Genomic DNA, 22,787 nt, shown 5'->3' with positions numbered 1-22,787 from the left:
CTCCCAGGCTCCTGCTGGACTGTCCCGCCGCCTCTGGAGGCATCTCTGCCAGCCCACCCTGGAGGTCTGGGTCCGGCAGTACGCAGGCCAGGCCATACCCATGAGTCTTGCATGTAGGAGCAAACTGCTTGCGGTCTGTGGCTGTCACCCCAGAGCCAGCTTCGGAGCCATTGTCTGCCTGGGACTCGGGGCCGCAGGGGCCACCGTTGAGGTAGTCAGGTGGGCCCTCTTCTCCCTGGAACCTATTGAGATGCAGGATTCTTGGGCCCCTTTTCTTGCTGTCTCTGTGGCTCCTGCCCTGGCCCCAGGACAGCCTGTGACCTGGCATCAGTGGCCCAGTGTGTCCCTTGCAGAGGGAGTCTTTGTGTGGGTCTGGGCATCGGTGTCATCAGGGGCTCACACACAAACCACAGGACCAGGGGCCTGGAACAGGTCTCGGAATTTGCTTTGTAAGAGAGAAGTCCTTAGAGGTTGGCCATGTCACCTCTCTGTCTTGTCTTCTGTCCTTGAGAAGAAAACCCGAGTCAGAGATGGCAGCTGGCAGACCGGGAACCACTGACTCGGGGCTGACTTCTCACTGTGACGTGGAGGGAGTAGGAGGGGTTAAGGCCCGCCTCTGGAAAGCACGTCTGAGGAGTTGGGACGGAGGAGGGTCCTGGCAGCGAGCTGTTGGTGGTGCCCACCCCCCGATTCTGTCCTTCACTGCACACTCCTTGGCCCGTGGGCCCCCGATGGCCTGGTTGGCAGTGTAGTGGGGTAGTGGCCTTTCCTGGTTCCCGCCTGGTGGCCCCAAGTAGGCTGCCCCAGGGCTGCTTATTTCCACGTGGCATGGGCTCCTGGCCTTCCTTCTGAGCCTCAGCTCAGCCGGGAGTCACCTCCTCCACGCGCTCATACTGCCCCCTGCCCATGCCCATTGAGATGAAGCAGAACCTTCTGGAATGTTTTCAAAGGAGTGGTTGTCAGACTGGAACAATATGTAGTTGAAGTTGTGTTTTAAATATGTGGTGCCGGCCACACTGAGCTGGGGCCCCTTCTCGTGGGCATCACTGCAAGCCCCCAGGCGGCTGTGCTCACATCTGGAGACACGGCCAACTGGACTAGATCCAAAGTCACAAAAGTGGTGGGAGCCGCCCTGCCACAGGGGGTCTGTGGGGGAGGAGGGGCCATGGGAGGACCGGAGGAGACCTGCCCCCCCCCCCAGGCAGAGGACGGGAGGTACAAGGAGGGGCCAGAGGGGATGGGGGTCAGGATGGAGGGCACTGGGGCAGGCCTGCAGGGTGCGGGGTGGCTGAGTGTGGGGAGGTCCTTCAGGCCGTGGGGAGGAATGACCAGGCCGCCGGAGCTGCACCCCGGAGATGGGGAGGGGGCTTTGGAAGGTGGAGTCTCCTGGCCCACGTGGACCAGGGCACCCTTGTCTGAGGGCTGGTGCTCCAGCTGGGTGTGGGGCGCGCTGGCTCCAGGACACGATGCCACGAGAAGGGGGAGTGGGTGCAGATGATCATGGGACCCCTGTCCTTTCGATTTCTATATGGTTTTCTATTTAAAGCTTTCACCAGAGTCTTACTTTGGGTTAAGAGAGGCTGAATTTGGGAATTGGGCAAGACTGGAAAGCAGCTTGATGTGTTGTTCAGAGTCCAGGCATGAAGCCAGAGCGAGCAGTGTCCCCAGCCCCGGGGGCCAGCCGAGGGTCACAGCGCCACGGGCTCCCCCCGTGTCTCCGTGCACCTGCCCTGCCCCTAGCCCGCCCGGCCCACGGGTCCGGCTCTGGCCTCTTTCCCGGGCTCATGCAGCCCCCGGAGCGAGGTCCCGGAGTGGAGCATGTGTGGCTGTGGTGATTCCGCGTGGCCGCTGCGGTCCCAGCGCTTCCAGGGCGACTCCGCATGTCGGAGTGGGAGCGTAGCTGTGCTTTCCCGTTGCGGGAGTGAGGCACAGGCACGTTCACGCCCGTGAGTTCACACAAGCGGGCGCAGGGCAGGAAAGCAGGTGCGCGTCGGTAGGTTCGCGAGGGTAATTGTGGGTCGCCGTGCCGAGTGACTCTGCAGCCCAGAGCACTTGTTCCTCGGGCCTGTTGTGACAGCTGCAGTGTGGAGTGGGCGTGCCCCGGGGAGAGGACGCAGAGAAGTGACGGGGAGATGGGGGAGCGACGCCCGGAATCCCCCTGGCGCTCGGGTGGCGCCGGTTGCCCTCTGCCTGCTGCTGAGGCCGGCCTGGTCGGGGCCCCGAGACTGGATTTTGTCCTGTGTGTTTGGGACCTGTCGTCAGGGAGGCACACGCGTGGGAGGGGTCTCCGTCCCCACCCTGAGGGTGAGGCCAGGCAGCGGCCGGGAATGGCCCTGGAACCTGCCTCCGGGGCCACGCACAGCTGGTGGGGGCTCGCCGTCCGCGGCCTTCGCGGCCTGGCCTCCGCCGGGTGGCCGCAGCCCCCTCTCGCTCTCCTTGCGTGTGACTTCGCCCCGGCTGCCGCCGTCCCGTTGGCGTGGCTGCCATCCTCCCCGGGAAGGCTGCGCTGGGGCCTGGAGCGGCGGGGGACCGGTGGGTGCTGGACGCCCGGGGCCGCCTCCTGGGGCTGTGCAGTGTCGGGCACGTCTGAGAGGCTTTGACCCAGCGCTGCCGTGGTGGCCGTGGTGGCCCAGCACCTGTCTCTGTGCGCCCCCCGAGCGGTGGCCGGGAAGTAGCCCCCGCAGTGCAGGCCGGGTCAAACGCTCTGGTCTCGTTAGGAGGAGGAATGTCCCTCGGGTGTTTTCTAAATAGCCGAGGACTCGAGGATGGAGATGATGGTGGCTCGAAGGCAGTGTGGCGATGTCCGTGGGTCTCGGGTCGTGTTTGCAGCTCCTGACCTGCTGGGACTTCCCATGTGGTCTGAGAGCTCTAGACCTGAAGACGGCTACGTCTGGGGTTACTTGGTGCCCGCGGAAGTGTTTGTCGAGCGCCTGCTGTGTGCCCGGCCCCACGCTGGCTGTGGGAGCTGCATGTGTGGGCCCTGAGCTGTGCGGGAGAGGCCCGGGATGAGCCTCGCGGAGACGGGACTGGCCGCGGCTGACCCAGAGATGGGGGCCCCTTCGGGCCCAGGCTGGAGCCCCTGCTCCCGGGAGCTCCTCTGCCCGGCGTAGCACAGACACCAGCGAGCCACTTCCACGGTGCCGTTTTACAGCCTCTGTGCTGAGCAGAAATGTCACCGCTTATTTTATAGAGTGTATGTGAAGTGCACATTTGAACATTTGTTTTAATTCCAAACCTAAGCCACTTAAGGAATAAGCCCAAGACGCCTAGAGCACTTTCCATTCTTCACGTTTAACCTACAGCTGTGGGAGTGCACCCTGTGGTGTGGGCGGCACGTAAGCTGTGTGGGGCTTGGAGTCCCAGAGCTCGGCATCCCGGGTGGCTCTGGCTGGAGGGTGAGAGGAGGCTGGGCCCGAGGCGTTGCTCCGCGGCCTGGACCTGAGGCCCACTGCGCAGCCCATTTTCTGTGAGCACGTACGTGGCTGCTGCCTCCTCCCTCCGTCTCTGGATCGGGGCTTGGGTCCTCAGTGGGGTCGTAGGACAGAAGACCACTGTCCTCCACGTTCCACCCAGATCAGTGGCTGACCGGGCGGCCGTGGGGCGTGGGGAGGGGGCCGTGAGGCCTCAGCGGCCTGGCCCCCTGCCCTGCGTTCCCTGGTTCTCCAAGGGAACTTGTCAAAGTTAAGTCCGTTTCAAGACATGAATTGGTACAGCTGTGCTCAAACAACTGAAAAAATTAACAAAATGGATAAATTTCTAGCAACATGTGCACAACCGCCCTGACTGAGGAGGAGCAAGTGAAGTTGTCCTGTTATCAGAGGAAAAAGGAGTGATGGGCTTATCAACACTCTGCCCCGCAGAAGTGCCAGGGCGGCGGGGGGGGGGGGGCATCTAGGCTGCCGGGGAACCGCCCACTCCAGGCCTGCGTGGCCTCTCGCTGCTCCAGGGAGGTTAAGAGCCGTCGGGGCCCGCAGAGCCCTGGAGTCAGCACCCCGGACGCTGCCTGGGCGTCTTCGTGCAAGGGTCCGTGGAGGGCCGGCAGCAAACGCAGACAGTCGAGTGTATTTGTATTAGACACGTAAGTGTAGTTTGCGTTTGGAAAAACTGGGCCACATAATTCAGCTTGTTAATAATTTGTCAATAGGAAAATATTCCTTTTTTGGTCATCTCTCTAAATGCCGAGAACGTATTTGATAAAATTCAACATCTCTTTGAGTAAACAGTGGTTACTTTTTTTTTTTAAGATTGTATTTATTTATTCACGAGAGACAGAGAGAGAGAGAGAGAGAGGCAGAGACACAGGCAGAGGGAGAAGCAGGCTCCATGCACCGGGAGCCCGACGTGGGACTCCATCCCGGGTCTCTAGGATCACACCCTGGGCTGAAGACAGGCGCCAAACCGTTGAGCCACCCGGGGATCTCCAACAGTGGTTACTGTTAATAAAATGGATATAGGCACGTATTTCTTTAATAGTATTTATTTTATTTTTAAGATTTTAATGTATTTATTAGAGGGCACACAAGTACAGGGAGGGAGAGGGAGAGGGAGAAGCAGACTCCCCGCTGAGCAGGGAGCCCCACGACGTGGAGTTGGATCCCAGGACCCCGAGATTATGACCTGAGCCAAAGGCTGAAGCTTCACAGACTGAGCCACCCAGGCGTCCTTCCTTAATATTATTTTAGAACTTGGAAATAAAACATTTCTGTTAAAGTCAGGGACAAGGGAAAGAAACCTGACATAAATGTGATTAAATAGTTCCAGAAGCTTTAGCTACTGCAGTTAGTAACCAAACAAGAAAGACTATAAATACTGAAATATTAGAATGGGGAGAGAATTATTTACAAACGTGATTATGCATCTGGGGAAAAGTGAATTTACTGAACCTGTGATATGCAATGAAAGCATGTGGTGATGAAATGAATGCGTAAGAGTCCACGGCGCTCCTATATATACAGGCAGGAAACAAGACGTCTGCTGTGGTCGTGAAACCTGCCCATGAATTTAGGCGCCGAGATCTGCGCGTGGAGAGGGGCTGCAGTCAGTGGAAACAATGCGCCTGTTGATGAGCGCAGACGCCCCACGTCTGTGGAACAGAGACGTTTGCTAATCTTTAAATCTAACTCATCTCCTGGGAAATACACGGTGTCGGTTGGGATGCTGCGGGGCGAGCCGCAGAGTCCCAGAGTCCCCTTCCGACCGGGCTGCCACCGGCTGCCGTGCGGTCACACACGTAGCAGGAAGCTTGGGGAGTTGGGCGCGCCTGGGCAGCTCCGTGTGCCATCGGGGACCAGCCCTCCCGTCTCCATTCTGCCGCCGCCCTGTCCTCTGATAAAGGCTGGGTGCCGCCCTCCGATCCTCCGGGCACACTCTAGGCAGAGGGAGGGGCGCTGGGTGGGGGTGGGAGCACAGCCCTGTCCCCCACCAAAGAAAACCTCAAACAAGAACCCCATTCTTTTCCCCCAAAATGTGAAAACGCTCATTTGGAAAGACGTGTGCACCCCTGGGTTCCCCGCAGCGTTGTGCACGACAGCCAAGACGCGGACGCAAACCCCGCGTCGCCCATCAGAGATGGGTGGGTGAAGCACGTGTGCGCACACGTGCCCACGACAAGGTATTACTCCGCCGTAAACAAAAGCAAGTCTTGCCATCTGCACCAGCGCTGGCGGCCCCAGGGAGCAGCCTGCTCGGGCGCTGATCAGAGGCCGAGCCCATGTCATCTCCCCCCTGTGTGGACCTTAAAAATCACAACAGGGGATGCCCCGGGGGCTCAGTGGGCGAGCGTCTGCCTGCGGCCCAGGGTGTGACCCCGGGGTCCCGGGATCGAGTCCCGCGTCGGGCTCCCTGCGTGGAGCCTGCTGCTCCCTCTGCCTGGGCCTCTGCCTCTCTCTGTGTCTCTCATGAATCCATAAAAAAGAAATCCGAACAACTGGACGAAACGTAAGTGGCCTCAGACACAGAGTTAACTTGTGGTTGCCAGAGGGCAGGGGTGGGGGGCAGGATAGGAGAACCCCCCCAGCATTTCCTGGGGTACCTTTTAGACAACTTGTTATCAGTTTTGGGAGGTTTAGGTTTACAGCCAGGTGGCAGGGAAGACGTTGGCATCCCCGTGCTTCCCCTCGGGTGAGCGGCCGGCACCTCCGTCCCAGCTGAGAAAGTCTCGGTGGCCCAACGCCGTGGGCTGAGCCGCAGTCTGGGTCTTACCAGGTTTCCCGCAGATGCGCCTCTGCCGTCCCCGGACCCGGTCCCGCATCCTGCCCTGCCTCCCCTACCCCTCGGGACCCTGGCAGCTTCTCGCTCTTGTTTTCCACGTTCCTGACGTGGAGGAGCCTCTCGGGCGTTCTGTGGGTGCCCCTGTACTTGGGTCTGCCGGGCGCCTTCTCGTGATTAGCCTGGGGTCGTGGGTTTTCGGAGGAAGACCGAGAAGTGAACGTGGCGCCTGCCAGGTCTCCACGTCCCCTCCCTGCCCTGCAGGGGGCCAGGCATCCGTGCACCCCACCCTCGTGGGTAAACCAGGCCGCGCCCGGGGCACCGACACGTGCTGCTTGGGGTTCTCCCGGAATTGTTCCTGGTGGGTGACTCGGGGGTGCTCTCCGGTGCCGGGTGCAGGCCCACGTGTGGCGGGCAGAGGTCGAGGACGCCGGCCTTGGCTGCTGAGTCCTCCATCTGGCTCCCGTGTACACGCCCGTCCTGCGGGCTTTTTTGAGCGCTTCCTGACTCATCTCGTGTTTCCCCTGCCCCCTCCCCGGAGCCAGCCAGTTCTCCCGGGCCTGGCTCTTCTACTGGAGCACGGTATTTAGAAACAGGATCTGGGTGCTTGTGTGCTCATTACCCCTCGAGGGGTCACACGCTGCTTTCCTGTCAGGGAGGGCATCCTCCGGGAAGGCTCAGCAGTGTCCCCGGGCTGTGTCCGGTCGGAGCCTCTGGCTGCCAGGCCGGACGGGAGGGGAGCAGGATGGTGTGGCGGGCTCCCCGGGCCTGGGCCCCCGCAGCGGGTGCCTTCGCTGCCGCGGACCCCTGGACTCTCGGCCCCAGACCATTTGCACTGCTCTGGAGCTCGACGAGCCAGGGAGTGTGTGAGTGGCAGCCAGGAAAAATCTGAGAAAGGAGAGCAAGGCAGAGGCTGCTTCAGCAGGGAGCCCGGCCGGGCCACCAGGCTGGGGGTCAGAGCGGCCTGGAGGTGATGCGCAGCGCGGTGTCACACCCATGAAGGTCCCCGAGGGGTCTCCGGAGGCCTCATCGCGGGGACAGCGTCTGTAGCCGGGGGGTGGTGGACGTCCACTGACTCACGCGGTGCTTACGGGACACACACGCATCGAGTCACATGGCACGCCTCCAGCTTCTCCAGCGTTTTGTGTCCGTTACACCTCGGCAAGGCCGGGGGCAGGGGGCACGCTGGGAGCACGCGCGAGACAGGCCTTGGGAGGTTGGCGTGGGCCGGGGAGCCAGGCCGCGCGGCGCTGGTGGGGCAGCGTGGACGCCCTGCCCGACACGACAGCCCGTCGCCTCCTGGGCCCCGCGGCTGGTCCGCCCTGGGAGCCAGCGTCCCCGCGTTTCCGCGGGTGCAGGGGTGTCCGCTGCAGGACACACACTATTGTCCGTACTCAGAAAGGAGAGAGAAACCGCTGCGAGCACAGAAGCAGGAAGCCTTCCGTGCGGAGGCGGGTCCGGGTTTCAGAAACGTGGATGGTTTCCGTGTGAACGTAGAAAAGCAGAAACGGTGCTACAAGAGTTAAAAGTAAAACGTGTCTTCGCGCCTGCACGCAGATCTGCACGCACACGGGATCCAAGGTCGGAAGGCGGGGTGACTCCCCGCTACGGACAGTGGTGCCGCTGCTACGGTCCAGGCGCGGGTCTGGCGTCTGAGGAGATGCTGCCGAACAGGACGAAGCAGCTCCGAGCAGCTCCCCTTCCACCTGCCCTCGAAGTGCGCGCTGCGCTGTTCCTTCGTGAAGCGTGGGTCTCCGCGTGGGACGGGTGCAGGCCTGGGTGTGCTGCTCCAGCCACCTGTGCGCCCGGGCCCCGCTCGCCTCCCGGCTTCATCGTTAAGGCCCCAGGTATTTAACGCTGTTTTATTTTCTCTCAATGTACCATGATGATTCTCCCACTTTTTAAATCATTGCGCGGGAACTTGGCGTTCTGTTACGGCGTCTGGAACCCGCGTTGGGAAGTCCTGGCCGAGTCGGCGGGCATCCTGGCCCCCACCCAAGGCCGCCTGTGCAGGATCCAGTCAGGAGTTCGCACGCTCACCGCTCGCTGAAACCCTTTTCACAGGCGCGATAGCAGAGTCCACTCTGACCCTTCCGGAGTGTCCCCGGCAGCATCAGGAGAGCAACCCAGCTATTAGCTGGTCTGTAATTAAGTCCTTGAGTTTCCCATCCCAAGCAAATTGTTAAGAATCTTTCTGAAATAATTGAAACTTTCAATAAAGATTGAATTTTATTACCAAAGATGTGTAACTTCGTTATGTATATTTGGAAAAAATATAAATTAAAAGGCAATAAATATAGATTGTGATGATATGTTATTTGTGCTTTTTTGAAATGCTTTTTTAAATACGGGACATCCAACCCGTGCCCAGATCCGACCTCACGAAGACAGCACCAGACTCTCATACTCGCGCATCTTCTTCTGGTTGTTGTCACTTCTTCTGGTTGTTGTCACTTCTCTCTGGTTAACAATTTAAGTTTTATTTAAAAGTCTCCCGAGGCTGCGTGGGGGATTTACGTCGGCGCGCTCTCCCTGAGCGCACGGCCGTGCCACGGCCTCACTTGAGGCGGGCGGAGGGATTTCCTGGCAGATTCTGTTGGTAGAGCCTCCTGGTAGCCTGCCTTCTGTGCAGTGCGCCACACCACCGGGTTTTCCCTCGGGCTCCCTGCTGCACCCCCATCTCCACCCCCCACCACCCGGGGCTTCGGGGGAAGAGTTGCCTTTGTCCTCACGTGGAGCAGCCTTCAGTCCCCCGTCATCTTAGGAGTTTGTTTTTTATACCACGTTACATGTTTCTGTGTTTGCGGGTGCCGACACCCTTCCTTCTGTTTCCCCAAGAATTCCGGTGCACCAGCAATGGGACAAGGAGGCGGTGAAACCACTGGGAAGCGTCAGTGGCCGTAGCTTAGGGACCATGGTGGTGGGTGTTCTGGAGGAGCAGGGCGCCTGCCGGGCCCTGGGTGTTTCTCGGAGTCCGGACAGCGGGAGGCCGACGCCCTGTAGCACTGCGCCTGATGGAAGGGGTGTGGCGTCACATCCTCAGCTGCAGGCAGGTGGGGGGCCCCTCGGTGCTGTTGCTCTGGGCCCCCTCCCACTGCTAGGGAGCATGTCGGCCTTCCAGCTGCTGGCTGGGCCGGCTGAGGAGTGGAGACCAGATACCACCATGTGGGCACCTCGGGCCTGTTCAGGTCAGGCCACGCACCTGCCGGGCCCACCTGCCCCAGGCCCAGGTGCCCCGAGCGCGGGGAGACAGGTGGGATGAGGTGAGGGACAGATGGTGAGGGTGGACAGCACAGGCTGGAGACCCGAGCTCCTGCCTGGTGGGTCTGAAGGTGCGCGTGGAGGGGCAGGGAGGGGAGGCCTGCCTGGCCAGCCCCCCATCACTGGCTTTCGGGGTGCTGCCCCCCGACTGCCTGCTGGTGGCCTACTCCCCACCCACCGCCACTGCGTGTGGTTGTGAGCGGGCCTGGCGGTAACGAGATCAGCCGCTGTGGACCTAAGCAGAGCTGTTCGGGGGCGTAGCTAACTTAACAAATCACAGTCGGGTGGAGTGCGTACTGGGAGAACCGGCGCCCCGGGGAGCGTGTGCTGTGTCCATCCCGTGTCCACATGGGAACAGGGCCCCAGAGCTGAGCACACGGTGAGGGAGGCCAAGGTTTGAGCCCAGCCCCGGGCTCCGGGCTCCTTCCTTATTGCTGAGTGTGGAGTCCCGATGGGCCTGCACCTGCACCTGGGACAGCCCTCCCCTCCATGCTGCTGGGGCTCCCAGGGGCAGTGTCTTTGGGGAACTGGACAGGCCTCGCTGGCTGATCCATGGGGCTCTGAGGCCCTTCTGTGCCTCCCTGCTTAGCATGGTGGGAGGGCCTGGTGAGTAGGCATTCGAGGCGGGGTCCCGCGTGGAATCACAATTGGGGAGTGCCAACTGAGCAGTCATCCACAGGGAGCCATGTGACTCACCTGAGGAGCAAGGGCTCTGGAAACCCCCAGGTGTGCCGGCCCAGGTGTGCTCACCCAGGTGCCTCCCCCAGGTGTGCCGGCCCACCTGCACTGACCCAGGAGTGCTGACCAGGTGTGCCGAGAGGCTGGCCATCAGCGTGTGAGAGTCTGCAGACTTTGATGGAGAGAGTTACTGATGGGGAGACACTCTTGGTCCAGGGACGTGTCCTTCAGGATGTTGTACCTGCCTTAGCTGGAGACACTTCTGGTGTGGCTCGGGTGGTGGAGGGGGTCCGCTCACGTGTGGATGGCGCGGTTTTCCCGGCCGGTCGTCTGCATCCAGGAGAAAGCCAGGATTTGGGCCGGGGAGAGCAGGCCGCCGGGTGTGCCCGGCCCCGCCCCGTGTCGTGATCAGGGGACGGTGTGTTGGGGGCACTCAGAAACACTCGTGGGAGCCCAGGGCTCGCAGTGGGGTTGCTTTTTGTTTGCCCTGTTTGGTTTGTGTGGCTCCCACAGAGTGTTTTTGCTGTTGCTCCTCGTGGTCTGGTCGCACCTGCCGGCTTGTTGTCGCCCCTGCCGCCGGGAGACGCCCGGGCTGCGGGAGGGCCTGTGCGCCTTGCCCTCAGTGTCTGGGAGCTGGGAGCTGGGGTCTGGGGTCTGGGGTCTGTGGTCTGTGTCCTGGGCCGCCGAGGGCCGAACCATCCACATGGGGTCGTTTCCAGAGTCAGAGCGAGAGCACCTTGAAGACACGGCAGCAGAGCTAATCGGTATCTGGCTGCTTTTTGCAGACTCGGGTTTGTTGGGATGTCGTGGACGGCGTAGGAGCCCGCGAGGACGGGGTCTGTTTCCCGCCGCGGCGGGGCTCAGGGAGGCTGTTCTTGCCCCTCATCGTACGGGGCCCGTTAAAGGGACTGTACCGCTCGCTACCCGACGTTCTAGGGAAGGGAAGAGCCGCCGTGGGTGGCGTCGGAGCAGCGACGCTGGTTTCCCGGGCCGGCAGCCGTACCGCTGAACGGAAATAGGAGGTGCGTGGGCTTCCAGGGCCTGCCGCGGACACGCGCCGTGAAGTCGGCCGTGTGACGGGGAGGCTTCTCAGCACGTGCACGGGGACTGGTTCCGGGCCCTGGAATTTGAAAAGCCCGGTCGGCACTTTGCCGACTTTAGGAGCACGACGTTGAGGCGTGAGATCCCAGCAGAGGTGGGTTCCAGGCTCATTGCCGGCTGTTTGGATAATCTGTGCATCAGGTAAACACGTGTGCGCGCTCTTCCTTAGGGCCTGGTGTTGGCACATCGCTGAAGGATTGCCCGGACCCCTGCTGGGGTTGCCGCCTGGATGTTGGCACTTTGCACCTGACACCCCCGCCCCTTGCCGAGAGGCCCGTGCACAGCCCAGGAGCTGACGGTGGGGTGGGCTCATCCCGGGGGGCCTCGCTCGCTCCCAGGAGGCCCCTCTGCTCAGAGGGGAGGGGAGGGTTGCACAGACGGGGCAGCGGGAAACCCACAGGAAGGAGCGTGCCTGGCGGGCTCTCACCGCAGCAGAGTGGCAGTCGGGCTGGAAATTGTAAAATTTGTAACCAGCCATCTAACCACACCCACAGTCACTTGGAAACTAGTGAAAGAGGAGAAGGCCGTGGCCCCCACTCCCCTAACCAGACCACAAGCACTTGAGTGCATTTACTTTTAGGCTCTTTCCTGGGTAGAAATCCGTTTATTTGAAATTCTGTAAACCATGTTTACATTGGCCAGAAGGAATCCAGTACGAAGTTAAACAGTTGGCTCATGGGGCGCCCCTGCTCTTGGCCCGAGTGGCCCTTCCCGCCAGCCTCGCTGGTGCCCAGGGCCCTTGAGCTTCTGTGTGGCCGCGGCCCTGGGTGTGGGGTTCGGAGGACCCCGTCACGCTGCCTCTCTTTGGCTTCTTTCTCGTACTTGCTGCCGAAGAGCCATCTGACTACTGTTGTGGCTCTGGTGACCTCTGGACCTCAGGGCCCGTCTGTCTCTGTACCGCTGTCCCTTCTTGGGAGATGGTCTGTCCCTGCTGCCACCGCCGGCGCGGTGCTCCCAAGCTGCTGGCCCCACCCCGCGTGCTCCAGGCCCGCCCTGCTCTACACATCCGTGGCCACGTTGGCGGAGGCTGCGTGCACGGCCGAGGTGCTTGCAGCATCGGGCCGCAGGGCAGAGGCGGGGGCGCCCAGGGTCCATCCCCTCCCTGTGAGGTCCGGCACTTGCCCTGTGCTGTCCAGGGTGGGGCTCCGGGTGTGTAGGTTTGGCCGTGTTTGCAGGGTGGACGGCAGGTTCAGATTGGGGTGATGTGTAAGCGTGGACGGTGCCCTGCGGTTCTGGGGCCCAGCCCTGGGTGGAACGTCCCCTGAGGCCTGGACGGCGGGGCAGGGCCTGCGCTGGGACATCCTCCTCCTCCGCTCCGTTCCTCTCCGACCCACACTCTCCCACCCTCGGGCCTACCTGCACACAGCGTGGGTATTTACCGACTCACCTGACTGGCAGCGTGCGAGTTAGAGTGTTCTAGATTCTCCTGGGTTATTTTGCAGCACTGAGCGTTTGCTTCTCAGCGAAGTAGATCTCTTGATGACTCATGCCCGTGCCGTGCGAGCACGCGCTCTATGGGAGTGTGGGTTCCGTCCTGAGGCCTGAGTGGGCCTGGCCGGCCACCTGCGCCTGGCACCGCGCCTCCCGGTGCTGCTGGCGTGGGCCCTCCTGGGGCTGCCCTCTTCTTCCTACTGCCCACCTGCCAGAGGCATGTGGGCCCTCTGGGCCTGCACCTGCAGTTGGAGAGACTCTGTCATGTGTGTTGCAGACCCTGGGGGGCTCTGGGACCTGGGAGGGGGTCCTCAAGGTTGGGAAGGGCGTTGAGGTGTTGGGGGGGGGGTTCTGGCCGAGGCAGGAGCAAAGCAGCGAGGTGGAAGGCATGAGGGCGTGCCAGGCAGGGCCGCGGTGCCTGGGGACAAGCTGGGAGGACCAGGTCGGTGGCCCCCGCCCTCGGTGCCCGTAGAGCCCCGCGCTGCTGCAGCCGGGCGTCGTGAAGTTACTCGGCTGCTGCGTGTTTCGGGGGCCTCTGGTCGCCCTGCACACTGGCCTCGTTACTCACCTTTGCATCTGAGATTAAATGTACGGGAGGCGCGGGGCTGGGCTTCCTGCCGGTGTGTTCTCTGGTCTGCGACCCTGTGCATCACACGTTTATCTGCGGCCCGGGCCCTGGGTGGATGTGACCGGGAGAAGCCTGCATTTCTGTGGGAAGAGTGCCTCTGACCTGGGGGCCGGGGTGGGGCAGTGACCCAAGGGGCCCGTGGGGCTCTGACGTGTGGACGAGGGTTGTGGCTCACACGTGTCTCGAGATGGAGAGTCCACGTCAGGGAAGACAAACTCGCGTTGTGAGTGCTTCCGGTGCTGTGCAGCGTGGCCCGCGGGCGGCCGTGCCTCCCTCCGAACGGGGTCTCCGAGCGCCGGCCGGTGTGCAGCTGCCCCGCTTCGCCCGGCCCCCGTCGGGCCAGCTCCGCCTTTCTCAGCCTGGGGAGCCTCGGCCTCCGCGGGCGCTGGGGGTCGCACGGCCAGGCACCCGCCCCGCGTGGCCCCAGCACACGCTCCGCGCCCGCTCCTTACTGCCGCTCCGCCTTTGTCCTTAATAGCGATTTTGCAGAGGGCGTGCTTCAGCAGGTCACTTACGCGGTCTTTGCAGGAAAACGTGTTTCAGCTTTTGCCTTGGGCGTCTGATGAGACTTGTGAACGGCGTGTGCGTCAAGGAGGGGGAGTATCGAGAGCCTCCAGCCCTCACCCGCCCCTCCTTCCACGCTCAGAGCCGCTGTGCTGCCCTGGCCCTCCGGCCCCGCCAACCCCTGTCCTGCCTCCTCCAGCCACGTCGGAGGCGGCCCTGCCGTGCGTCTGTCCCGTGTCCTCCGGCTTAGCCATTGCCGCAGCCGGGCCGGACCTGCGGGGCAGGTGTAGTGACCCCGTGACCCCATGGCGCCAGGTCCAGTATAGGACCCTGTGCCCTCAGGCACGTGTCGGTGACCCTACAGCCCATGGGTCAGGTGTCCGTGACCCCGTGGTCCACAGGCACGCTGCCAGTGACCTTGTACTCCACAGGCCAGGTGTAGTGACCCCATGACCTAGGAACGCAGCGTTCATACCTCCTGCTCCCCAGCCCGGGCTCCAGTTGCCCCAGACCCCAGATGGCTTGGAGCTGGAGGACTCGGGTGGTTGGCTCCGCGCCCCCCAGGGCCCCCTCTGCAGGTCCGTGTGCCTCGCTCCTGTCCCAGAGCACGAGGGCTGCCTCTCCGTCCCTCGGGGCCACCACCGTGCCTCGGCTGTTACATGTTCCTGGGGCCCCGGGCGGAGGCCCTGTGCTCTCCCTGCAGCCTGGCCAGAGGCTTCGGAGGGGGCCCGGGTGTGAGCCAGCCTTGCCTGCAGCTGGGGGGCTTGCATTCGTCCCGGCCCCCGTCCTGCCCCTCTCCTGCCTCCCTCCTGCCGCATAGGGACCTGCGAGGCTCCGGGGAGGTGTGACATCAGTGCAGCCCTGGGTGTGGCCAGTGAAAAGGGAAGGAGCTGGAAGGATTTCACATGTGTTTACTTTACAGGGGCCTTATTTTTAGACTTAAGTTATTTTGGACTTGAATTTTAAGATTAAAAAATATCTGCGACTGAGAATTAGCATGTCTGATTGTTGGAGAAGGGGTGTTTTGGGCTTTCCTGCTTCATGACCTGCCCGCCCCTCTGTGGCTCCTGACGCTTGGCCGTCCGCGGGGCCCTACGGCCGTCCAGGGTCACAGAGGGCAGTTCCCTCCCTGTCCCCAGCACGGGCTGCGGAGGGGGTCACGCTCTCCCCGTGGCCACTCTCCCGCTGGTGGGGCTGGAGCGGCCCCTTCCTGAGGCTCACGGCCGGGAGTGGAGGGCGCGGGAGCGGGGTCTGGGGCAGCCGGCCGTGGATCCCGCTGGGGGAGGAGCAAAGCCAAGCCCGTGGCCTCCTGGAGCTCCTGCAGCTGGCCACGCTTCGTGGAACAAGTCACGGAAAGGGCTTCACGGACCGTCAACTTCGGCCCTTTCTTGTTTATTTTTAAACTCTTTCCCAACATTTATTACAAAATTTCCAGCATATGATAAAGTTGAAGGAATTTTTCCATTAGCGCTGTGTGTCAGCCACCTGGGTTCTGTCGTTAACTTTCTGCTGCATTTGTTTCACGGCCCTGATCCGTCGCCCCGCCCGCGGGTCACTCGTGGCTTCCGAGCACCTTCATGTCAGTGGTGGGCGGCAGGCAGGACGCTCCCCTCCAGGCTCTCCGGGGCGTGTCGCCAGCGGGACTCAGCGGGGCTTTCGGTGTCTCTGTTGGTGGAGCAGTTCCGCGTGGTCGCTGGACGGGGTTAACTGTTCGTTTGCTGAGTTCTGACAAGGCCCTTTCTTTTTTCTTTAATGGTTTCCCCCATTTTTAAAAAAGATTTACTTATTCATGAGACACGGAAAGAGGGAGAAGCAGGCTCCTTGTGGGGCACCCAATGCGGACTCGATCCCAGGAACCCGGGGTCACGCCCTGAGCCGCCCGGTGCCCCTGAGTTTTGACAAGTTCTTACATTTGGCCCAAACCTTCATCAAGGTGTAGACCGCGACCGCCCACCCAGAGGGTTCCCGTCCCCTCCCCCGCCGGGGAGCCGCCCAGTTCCCTCCTGCGCACTTCAGCTGCCCTGGCCGTCCCGCCAGTGGGTCCACGTGGGCTCTGGTCTGTCCTGTCCGTCTGTCCCATTGGTCCTGTTGGCAGCGCAGTTTGCTCCTTTTTCCCCGTAGGAGTTTCTGGCCGTACCTCGGGGGGTCTAGCTCGTCTCCTGCCCATATATCCTGGGCTCTGCCCGCGTTTTCGTTGTGAGCGTCGCTCTGAACATTCGAGTGCAGGTGCTTGTGTGGCCACGTTTCCGTCTCACGTAATTCCACCTGGGAGTGCAGTTGGTGCGTCACGGGCGGGACTTGCCCCGGAGTCCCCAGCCCCGGTGTCTGTTGCTCCCTGCTGCCAGCGGAGGTGGAGGTGGAGGTGGAGGTGGAGGTGGGGGTCGGCGTTTCCATCCGCTGAATCTCAGCCACGCGGTGGCCCCTCCTTCGAGACTGCTGGTACTCAGCTTCTTTCAACTGCTTGTTGGCCATTTGTGTGGCTTTTAATTTTTTTTTTTTTTTTGGTAAAGTTACCAGTTGCTGCGCTGTCCTTTGCCCTTTTCTCATGAATTGTTTGTTTTCGTAACTGGGTTGTAAGAACTCTTTACGTGTCGCGGCCCAGTCTTTGGTTGACTCTTGTTTTGCAGATACTTTCCCCCAGACTGTGGCTTGTCTGTTCATTTTCTCGGTGGTGATTTCAGTGACCTGCAGTGTCTAATTGTGATTTTTTTTTAATGATTATTGCTTTCTGTGCCCGCAGAAGTCTGCCTACCACCAGGTTGTGAAGACCTTCCCTTTGCCTCCTCGAGCAGTACGGTTTTAGCTGTTATCTTGAGGTTTTCCATTCATCTCAGTTCATCTTCGTGTGTGATGCGGTAGTGGTAGCGTGTGTTCTCCCCGGGGCGTCACCCGCCTTCCGCCCGTGGATCGCGCTGGCACCTTTGTTGACGTGAATCAAGGTGCGAGCGTGTGTCCCTCTCCAGGTCGATCTGTTCGTCCACTTTACCTCCAGGACCGGCTGCCTTCACCCTGGGGGCTTCCTGGGGGGCCTGATGGCCGCCTCGACCCCTGGGCGCCGCCGCGCTTTCACAGTCTGCAGAGTCTGCCTCGGGATCCGTGGCCCGCTGCGTTTCTGCCCGGGCCTCTGAGCCAGCGGGTCCGTGGGTCAGAAAGGCTGCTGAGGTTGCGGCCGGGGCTCCGGGGCCCCCAGGAGAGCGGGAGCTGCCCTCCTGGCCCTGCTGGCTCTCGGCTCCTGTCGCTCAGCCCTGCTTTGTGGTGTCAGCTGGAGGCCTGCCTGCCGGTTGTTAGGCAGGTTGCCCAGTAACTTGTGTTCTTGGTGCTCGTAGGTAGTCAGCATCTCACTGTGCACTTGTCTGTTCTGGTTGGGGGGACACGCAGGTAAGGGTTCCCATGCGGGTCTGGTGGCCTGTGTGGCCCAGCCAGCAGAGCCCCCCGCTCAGGTTCCAGCAAGGTTCCAGCAGAGTCCCCGCCCCCGGTCCCAGCACAGTCCCCCGAGGGCCCCAGCACAGTCCCCCCCAGGCCCCAGCACAGTGCCCCCCAGGTCCCAGCAGAGCCCCCCCAGGTCCCCAGCACAGTCCCCCCCCAGGTCCCCAGCACAGTCCCCCAGGTCCCCAGCACAGTCCCCCCCAGGCCCCAGCACAGTCCCCCCCAGGTCCCAGCACAGTCCCCCCCAGGCCCCAGCACAGTGCCCCCCAGGTCCCAGCAGAGCCCCCCCAGGGCCCCAGCACAGTCCCCTCCCAGGGCCCCAGCACAGTCCCCCAGGTCCCCAGCACAGTCCCCCCAGGTCCCCAGCACAGTCCCCCAGGTCCCCAGCACAGTCCCCTCCCAGGGCCCCAGCACAGTCCCCCAGGTCCCCAGCAGAGCCCCCCCCAGGTCCCCAGCACAGTCCCCCCCAGGGCCCCAGCACAGTCCCCCCCAGGCCCCAGCACAGTGCCCCCCAGGTCCCAGCAGAGCCCCCCCAGGTCCCCAGCACAGTCCCCTCCCAGGGCCCCAGCACAGTCCCCCAGGTCCCCAGCACAGTCCCCCCAGGTCCCCAGCACAGTCCCCCCAGGTCCCCAGCACAGTCCCCTCCCAGGGCCCCAGCACAGTCCCCCAGGTCCCCAGCAGAGCCCCCCCCAGGTCCCCAGCACAGTCCCCCCCAGGGCCCCAGCACAGTCCCCCCAGGTCCCCAGCACAGTCACCCCAGGTCCCCAGCATAGTCCCCCCCAGGTCCCAGCAGAGCCCCCCCCAGGTCCCTAGCACAGTCCCCCCCCAGGGCCACAGCACAGTCTCCCCCCCCCCCAGGTCCCAGCACAGCCCCCAGGTCCCAGTACAGTCCCCCCCAGGTCCCAGCACAGCCCCCTAGGCCCGGCCAGCCCCTGCTCTTCTTGCAGGGAAGCGGCGGGGGCGGCGAGCTGCAGACTGGGGTTCACCACCTTTTCTTTAGAGCCTTTTGCAAACTGGGGAAGTTTCCTTCTCTTTCTTTGCTGCTAGGTCTTGTGCTCTGTTTCCCAGCTTTGGAGGATGTTCCGTGTCTCTGGCAGCGATGGCATCGTTTCCTCGGGGATGACACGGGTCTCTCCAGCGTCCTACAGGACCGGCGTCCCTGGGCCGACTCTCTGGGCCACGCGGGCCTTTCTCTCATGTGCTCGTGCACGTGGCTCGGGGACACGTGGGTGTGCGGTGTCCCTCCCTTGCCGCGGGGCTGGCTTCCTGGGACAGACCGTGGGGTTGATGCGTGTCTGTTGGTGGCCGTGCGGCTCAGTAGGGAGCCCGGCCGCATCCTGTGGGGCGGCTTTTGGTTCAAATGCAGCTAATTCAGTGGATGAACGTTTTCTGTTTCATCCTGTGTCCGTTGGCTTTTCAGGGGTTTGCGCTTCGTCTGAGTTGTCAGGTCTGTTGGCGCATGTTCGCGGCCTCTCCTTGCTCTTTCCAGGTCTGTGTTGGTGACTTCCCTTGATTCCCTTGGTCCCTTGTGTCCTTGACCTCTCGATCGTTCTGCCCGGGGTTTATCAATTTTATCCCCGTGTGTTGAAGAGCCTGCGTGGGCACCCGGCTCCCACCTGGGTGGGGGCGCTTCCCTGTCATGCTCACGGGCCTCCTTCTTCAGACACCCCCAGGCCCTGCAGTTCTGGGACTTCCCGTCCCCGCCCGGGGCTCGTGTTTACCCCCAGGCGCGTAGAGTTGGCCTCTGTCTCGGGGCCGCACACGGTGGGGGAGGCGGCGCTGTGGTCACCTGCTCAGCCTTCGTGGGGATCACAGCCGGGGACGAGCCACGTGGCCTCTGCCCGTGGCCTCTGCCTCCGCGTGTGGACGAGCCGTGGCACGTGGGAGTGTGGAAGGCCTGGCCGCAGGGAGTGCCGGTGGGCCCCGGGCGGACAGGGCGCCGTGGCTGCGTCCCTGTGCGGAGGCTGGGCAGTGACCCCCCGCGGGACGCGCGCCGTGCCTGCCGCTCAGCTGCGGCCTGTGGGTTTCTCGTCCCATGGAAGTGAGGGCAGCGGGGTGCGTGCGGGGCTCACGTCCTCGCGGGCACGCGGGCTGGGCCGCCCCAGACTCCGTACCCTGTTACAGCAGCGTGCGGCCGCATCTGCTGCTCAGGTGCTCAGTGTCGCGCCGTGGGCCGTGGGCTGCTCGGCTGAGAGCCACATGGCCGGCCGCCGGTCATCTGCTCCGCCCGGGCGCACTGCTTGCAGTTGCAGGTTCAGCCTCCATCGTCCGTGGGCCCCAACCCTGTCCCGCGTGAGAGCTGCTCACAGGCGCCACTGGGTCGTCTCCACGGGGCAGCTCGCCGCTGCGCTCCCAGCCTCCGTGGGCGCGCCCACGCCGCCAGCCCTGGTGGAGGGGACGGGCGGGCCCGTGCTGGCCCCGTGCTGGCCCCGCGGCGGGCGCTCGGGGGGGGGGCGTTGCTGCGTCTCCAGGCTGTGCAGCCTCGGATTTATGGACGCGCAGAGGAGATTCGCTTCTGTGTGAAAGGAAACGGTTGTCTGCGGGGAGGAGTGTGGGGCGTGGGGTGGGATGTCCCGGGGAGCCGGGCGCGTCCGGGCGGCCCTGGCCCACTCTGTGCCCAGGGGAGCCCCCGCTGCTCCTTTTTCTTCAGTGACTTGTATTTGAAAGGTTAAAGGGTTTCCGGGTGGCACACAGGTCGGGGACCCGGAGCTGCCGCCGCCGCAGGACGCCGCGGTCGTGGCCTCTGAGCCATGCCTGCCCCGAGCCAGTCCCTGGAGCGAGGCCCCCCACGGCCGCTGCGCCCGAGCCCCAGGAGCCGGCTGGCAGGGTGCGCGGCCCGGGCCAGAGCAGGGCCTTCCACCGCCGCCCTAAACCCGCAGGCCTGCCTCCCGCCTGGGGGCTCCGCGAGGGGCTCCCTCCCGTGGCAGCTGCCCCTGCGTCGCGCGCTCTTCCCCCACGGCCCGGCCTCGGCTCCTCCCTAAGGAAGTCCTGCCTGCGACGCCGGGTTCTGACCGTGCCCGCGGCGAGTGCTGCCGGCCCGGGCCGGGCGGTGAGGACACGGGCAGGAGGGAGGCGGACACAGGACGGGGGTCCCCGTGTCCCCTGTCCCCACACGGGTCCCCGCCCGGGAGGCCAGCCAGGGCCTGCCCGCATCTCCGCCGCCCCCCCCCCCCGGCTGACCGGGCGCCCGTGGTACTTGGGGGCACCGCGTGACTGTGTCCCGGGCGCCCCATGCTGGGCGCCCTGCAGCCCCCACCGAGGGCCGAGACCAGAGTGCGGGTGGGCGCCCCGAGCGCAGGCCGCTTTCCCAGCCCCCCGGGCTCGCACTCGGCAGTCACGTGGGTTTTATGGATTAGGAAGTACGTTTTACTGTATTTTGTGGGTTTGAACGTGTACTTTTTGCCTCAGTTTATGGATTCCGGGAAGTGGATTTTCTGCTTTGCAGGGCCCCTGACCTGAGAAGGGCCTTTGGAGTCGGAGGCCGGGGCCGACGAGCGCCCACGTGGGTCCCATGAGCCGTGGGCCTGGCCAGTGGACAGCGCCATGGGGCGCGGACTCGGGGCTGTGCTTTCTGTGCTGTGCTTGTGTCCTGAGCTGTCGCCTGTGTTCCGCCAGAGCCCCGGGGGTCGGTCCCACGAGTGCCCTGTGGCGCCCACTTCCTCCTGGCAGCCGTGGGCCGCTGCGTGAGGGGGACGGGCCAGGGCTGAGCTCGGCAGGGGCAGGCCCGTTCGGGGCAGCGGCGGCTGCTGGGCCAGGCCGTGGGGATGGCGACAGCATGGGGCGCAGCTGTGTTCCCTGAGTGGCCGGGCGGCCCCGCCTCACCTGCCAGGCCCGCGGTCACGGCGAGCATCACCACGGTCGGCCCTCCCCGCGGCCCCTGCTCCCGGAGAACCAAGGGTGCCTTCGCTCGCCTGGCGCGCCCGCTGTGTGGCCAGGCCCAGCTGGCCAGTCCCGCCCGGGGACGGGGCGACTGTCTTGCCGACGAGTCCGCGGACTTGGAGGCCTTTTCTGGATTCCTCGGGCAGGGTCTCTGCTGGCGGTGACTTTCCCATCAGACCTTTGAAGACGTGCTGGGTGTGGAAGGTCAGCCGTGGGTGTGTGGCCGCTGGCGCCCGCTCCCCGGTCAGCCTGGCATCCGTCCCTCTGCGCCTGGTTCCGGCTGCGGGGAGCGTGTTGTCCGCCTTGGGAATGGGGTGTAGACTCCGAGTCGGGGTGCGCTTTGCCTCGTGGACCTGACAGTCGAGTGCGGAGCTCGGGGTGTGGAGTCTACACCCGCTGGCGCTGGCGGGGGTGTGGGCCGCCCTCCCTGCGGGCCGGGGTCGCCTCTGCCGGGGCTCGTGCTCGTTCCTGGCGCCATTGCCCGTGGTCACCTCGTTGACGGAGCTGCGCTAAACGGGGTTTCTCCCTGGGCGGCCTCCGACGGCTTCTCGGCGAGGGGGGCCGTCGAGGTTGCGTCTTGATTTCACATCCTGCTCTAAGTTCTTTCACGTTCCCCGTAGTTAGCGGACCCTGCGCCTTCCCCATCGTGGGGCCTCAGGCTCTTCTCTGTCGTTGTCATGTCTGCGGCGGCGGCAGTGACGGCGTCTCGGCCCCGGGCTCGGGGGCGCGTGCAGCCTGCGGCCCTCAGCGGTCGCCCCTGAACAAGTCGCACAAGGCGAGGACACGTGTCACACAGAAAGCCAGGATTCGAGCTGTGCCGCAAACTGACCCGTAACAGGAGGAGGATGAACATAAACCCGGATTTGTTATTGAACAAAAAAAACAGAAAAACACCAGAAACACCCGTGAACGAAGGAAGCGTTGAGAGCCGTTTATTTGAACACCTACGTGAGCCATGTATTTGGTCACCACGGTGTTTGAGGGCGGGCGGTCAGCACACAGACCGCGCGGCGCGTCGTAGGACAGCGTGTTCACCACGGGCGCCCTAGAGCCTCCTTCCCCGTGGACCTGAGCACGCAACAAAGTCTGGATGCCGCGACACCTACTTGTTACCTTGCACACAGCGCGCCGGATTCTGACGCTGACACGGTGCCCGTGTCCTGCGCCGTGGGCACAGCCCCGCTCTCCCGCCCCGCGGGGACGTCGGCCCTCCCAGCTGCCTTCCCGGCGGGCCAGAGATGCGCTTTGTCCTCGCCACCGTGGGAGGGGGGCAGCTGCCTCCACAGGCCCCAGCCGAGCGCCCTCTGCTCCCGCCCAGCTGATGCCCCGCCCAGCTGATCTCGGGGTTTGCCTACCTCCGTGGACTCATCACTCCAGCTCATCACTAATGTGCCCGATCGGGGGAGCCACACCTTACGGTTTTCCCGGGCGCCATGCCCAGGGAGGGTCCCCTGGGCACACAGGCGGGGCACTTCCCGGCTCGCCAGAGCTTGGCCCCTAGTGGTTGCAGACTTTCACTGGAGAACTTGCGTTTGTTTCTTCTCCATCTTTTCTTCATGTAAATCCACGATTGTGACTCTGTGGTTTTCCTTTTTGCTGAACTTTTTACACACATTACCCTTGGGGCAGGTGTGCTGGTGAGGAGTTTCCTGTCCTGTGTGTCTGAGAACGT

The 22,787-nt window shown here is 63.4% G+C and overlaps 2 protein-coding genes across 3 annotated transcripts in view; both read left to right on the top strand.

The window, feature by feature from the left end:
* Window positions 1-22,787, top strand: part of INPP5A (inositol polyphosphate-5-phosphatase A) — a 160,014-nt gene that overhangs the window by 18,842 nt on the left and 118,385 nt on the right. The window lies entirely within an intron of this gene.
* LOC121484413 lies at window positions 6,862-8,593 on the top strand. The gene is made up of 2 exons (XM_041743654.1): window positions 6,862-8,054; window positions 8,146-8,593. The coding sequence occupies exons 1-2, from the start codon at window positions 7,322-7,324 to the stop codon at window positions 8,391-8,393; spliced, it is 981 nt and encodes a 326-aa protein (XP_041599588.1). The 5' UTR covers window positions 6,862-7,321; the 3' UTR covers window positions 8,394-8,593.

This window comes from Vulpes lagopus, chromosome 2, assembly GCF_018345385.1.
Source record: "Vulpes lagopus strain Blue_001 chromosome 2, ASM1834538v1, whole genome shotgun sequence".
Taxonomy (NCBI): Eukaryota; Metazoa; Chordata; class Mammalia; order Carnivora; family Canidae; genus Vulpes; species Vulpes lagopus.
The sequence above is the reverse complement of the archived record's forward strand: the minus strand, read 5'-3'. Positions and strand labels throughout refer to the sequence as shown.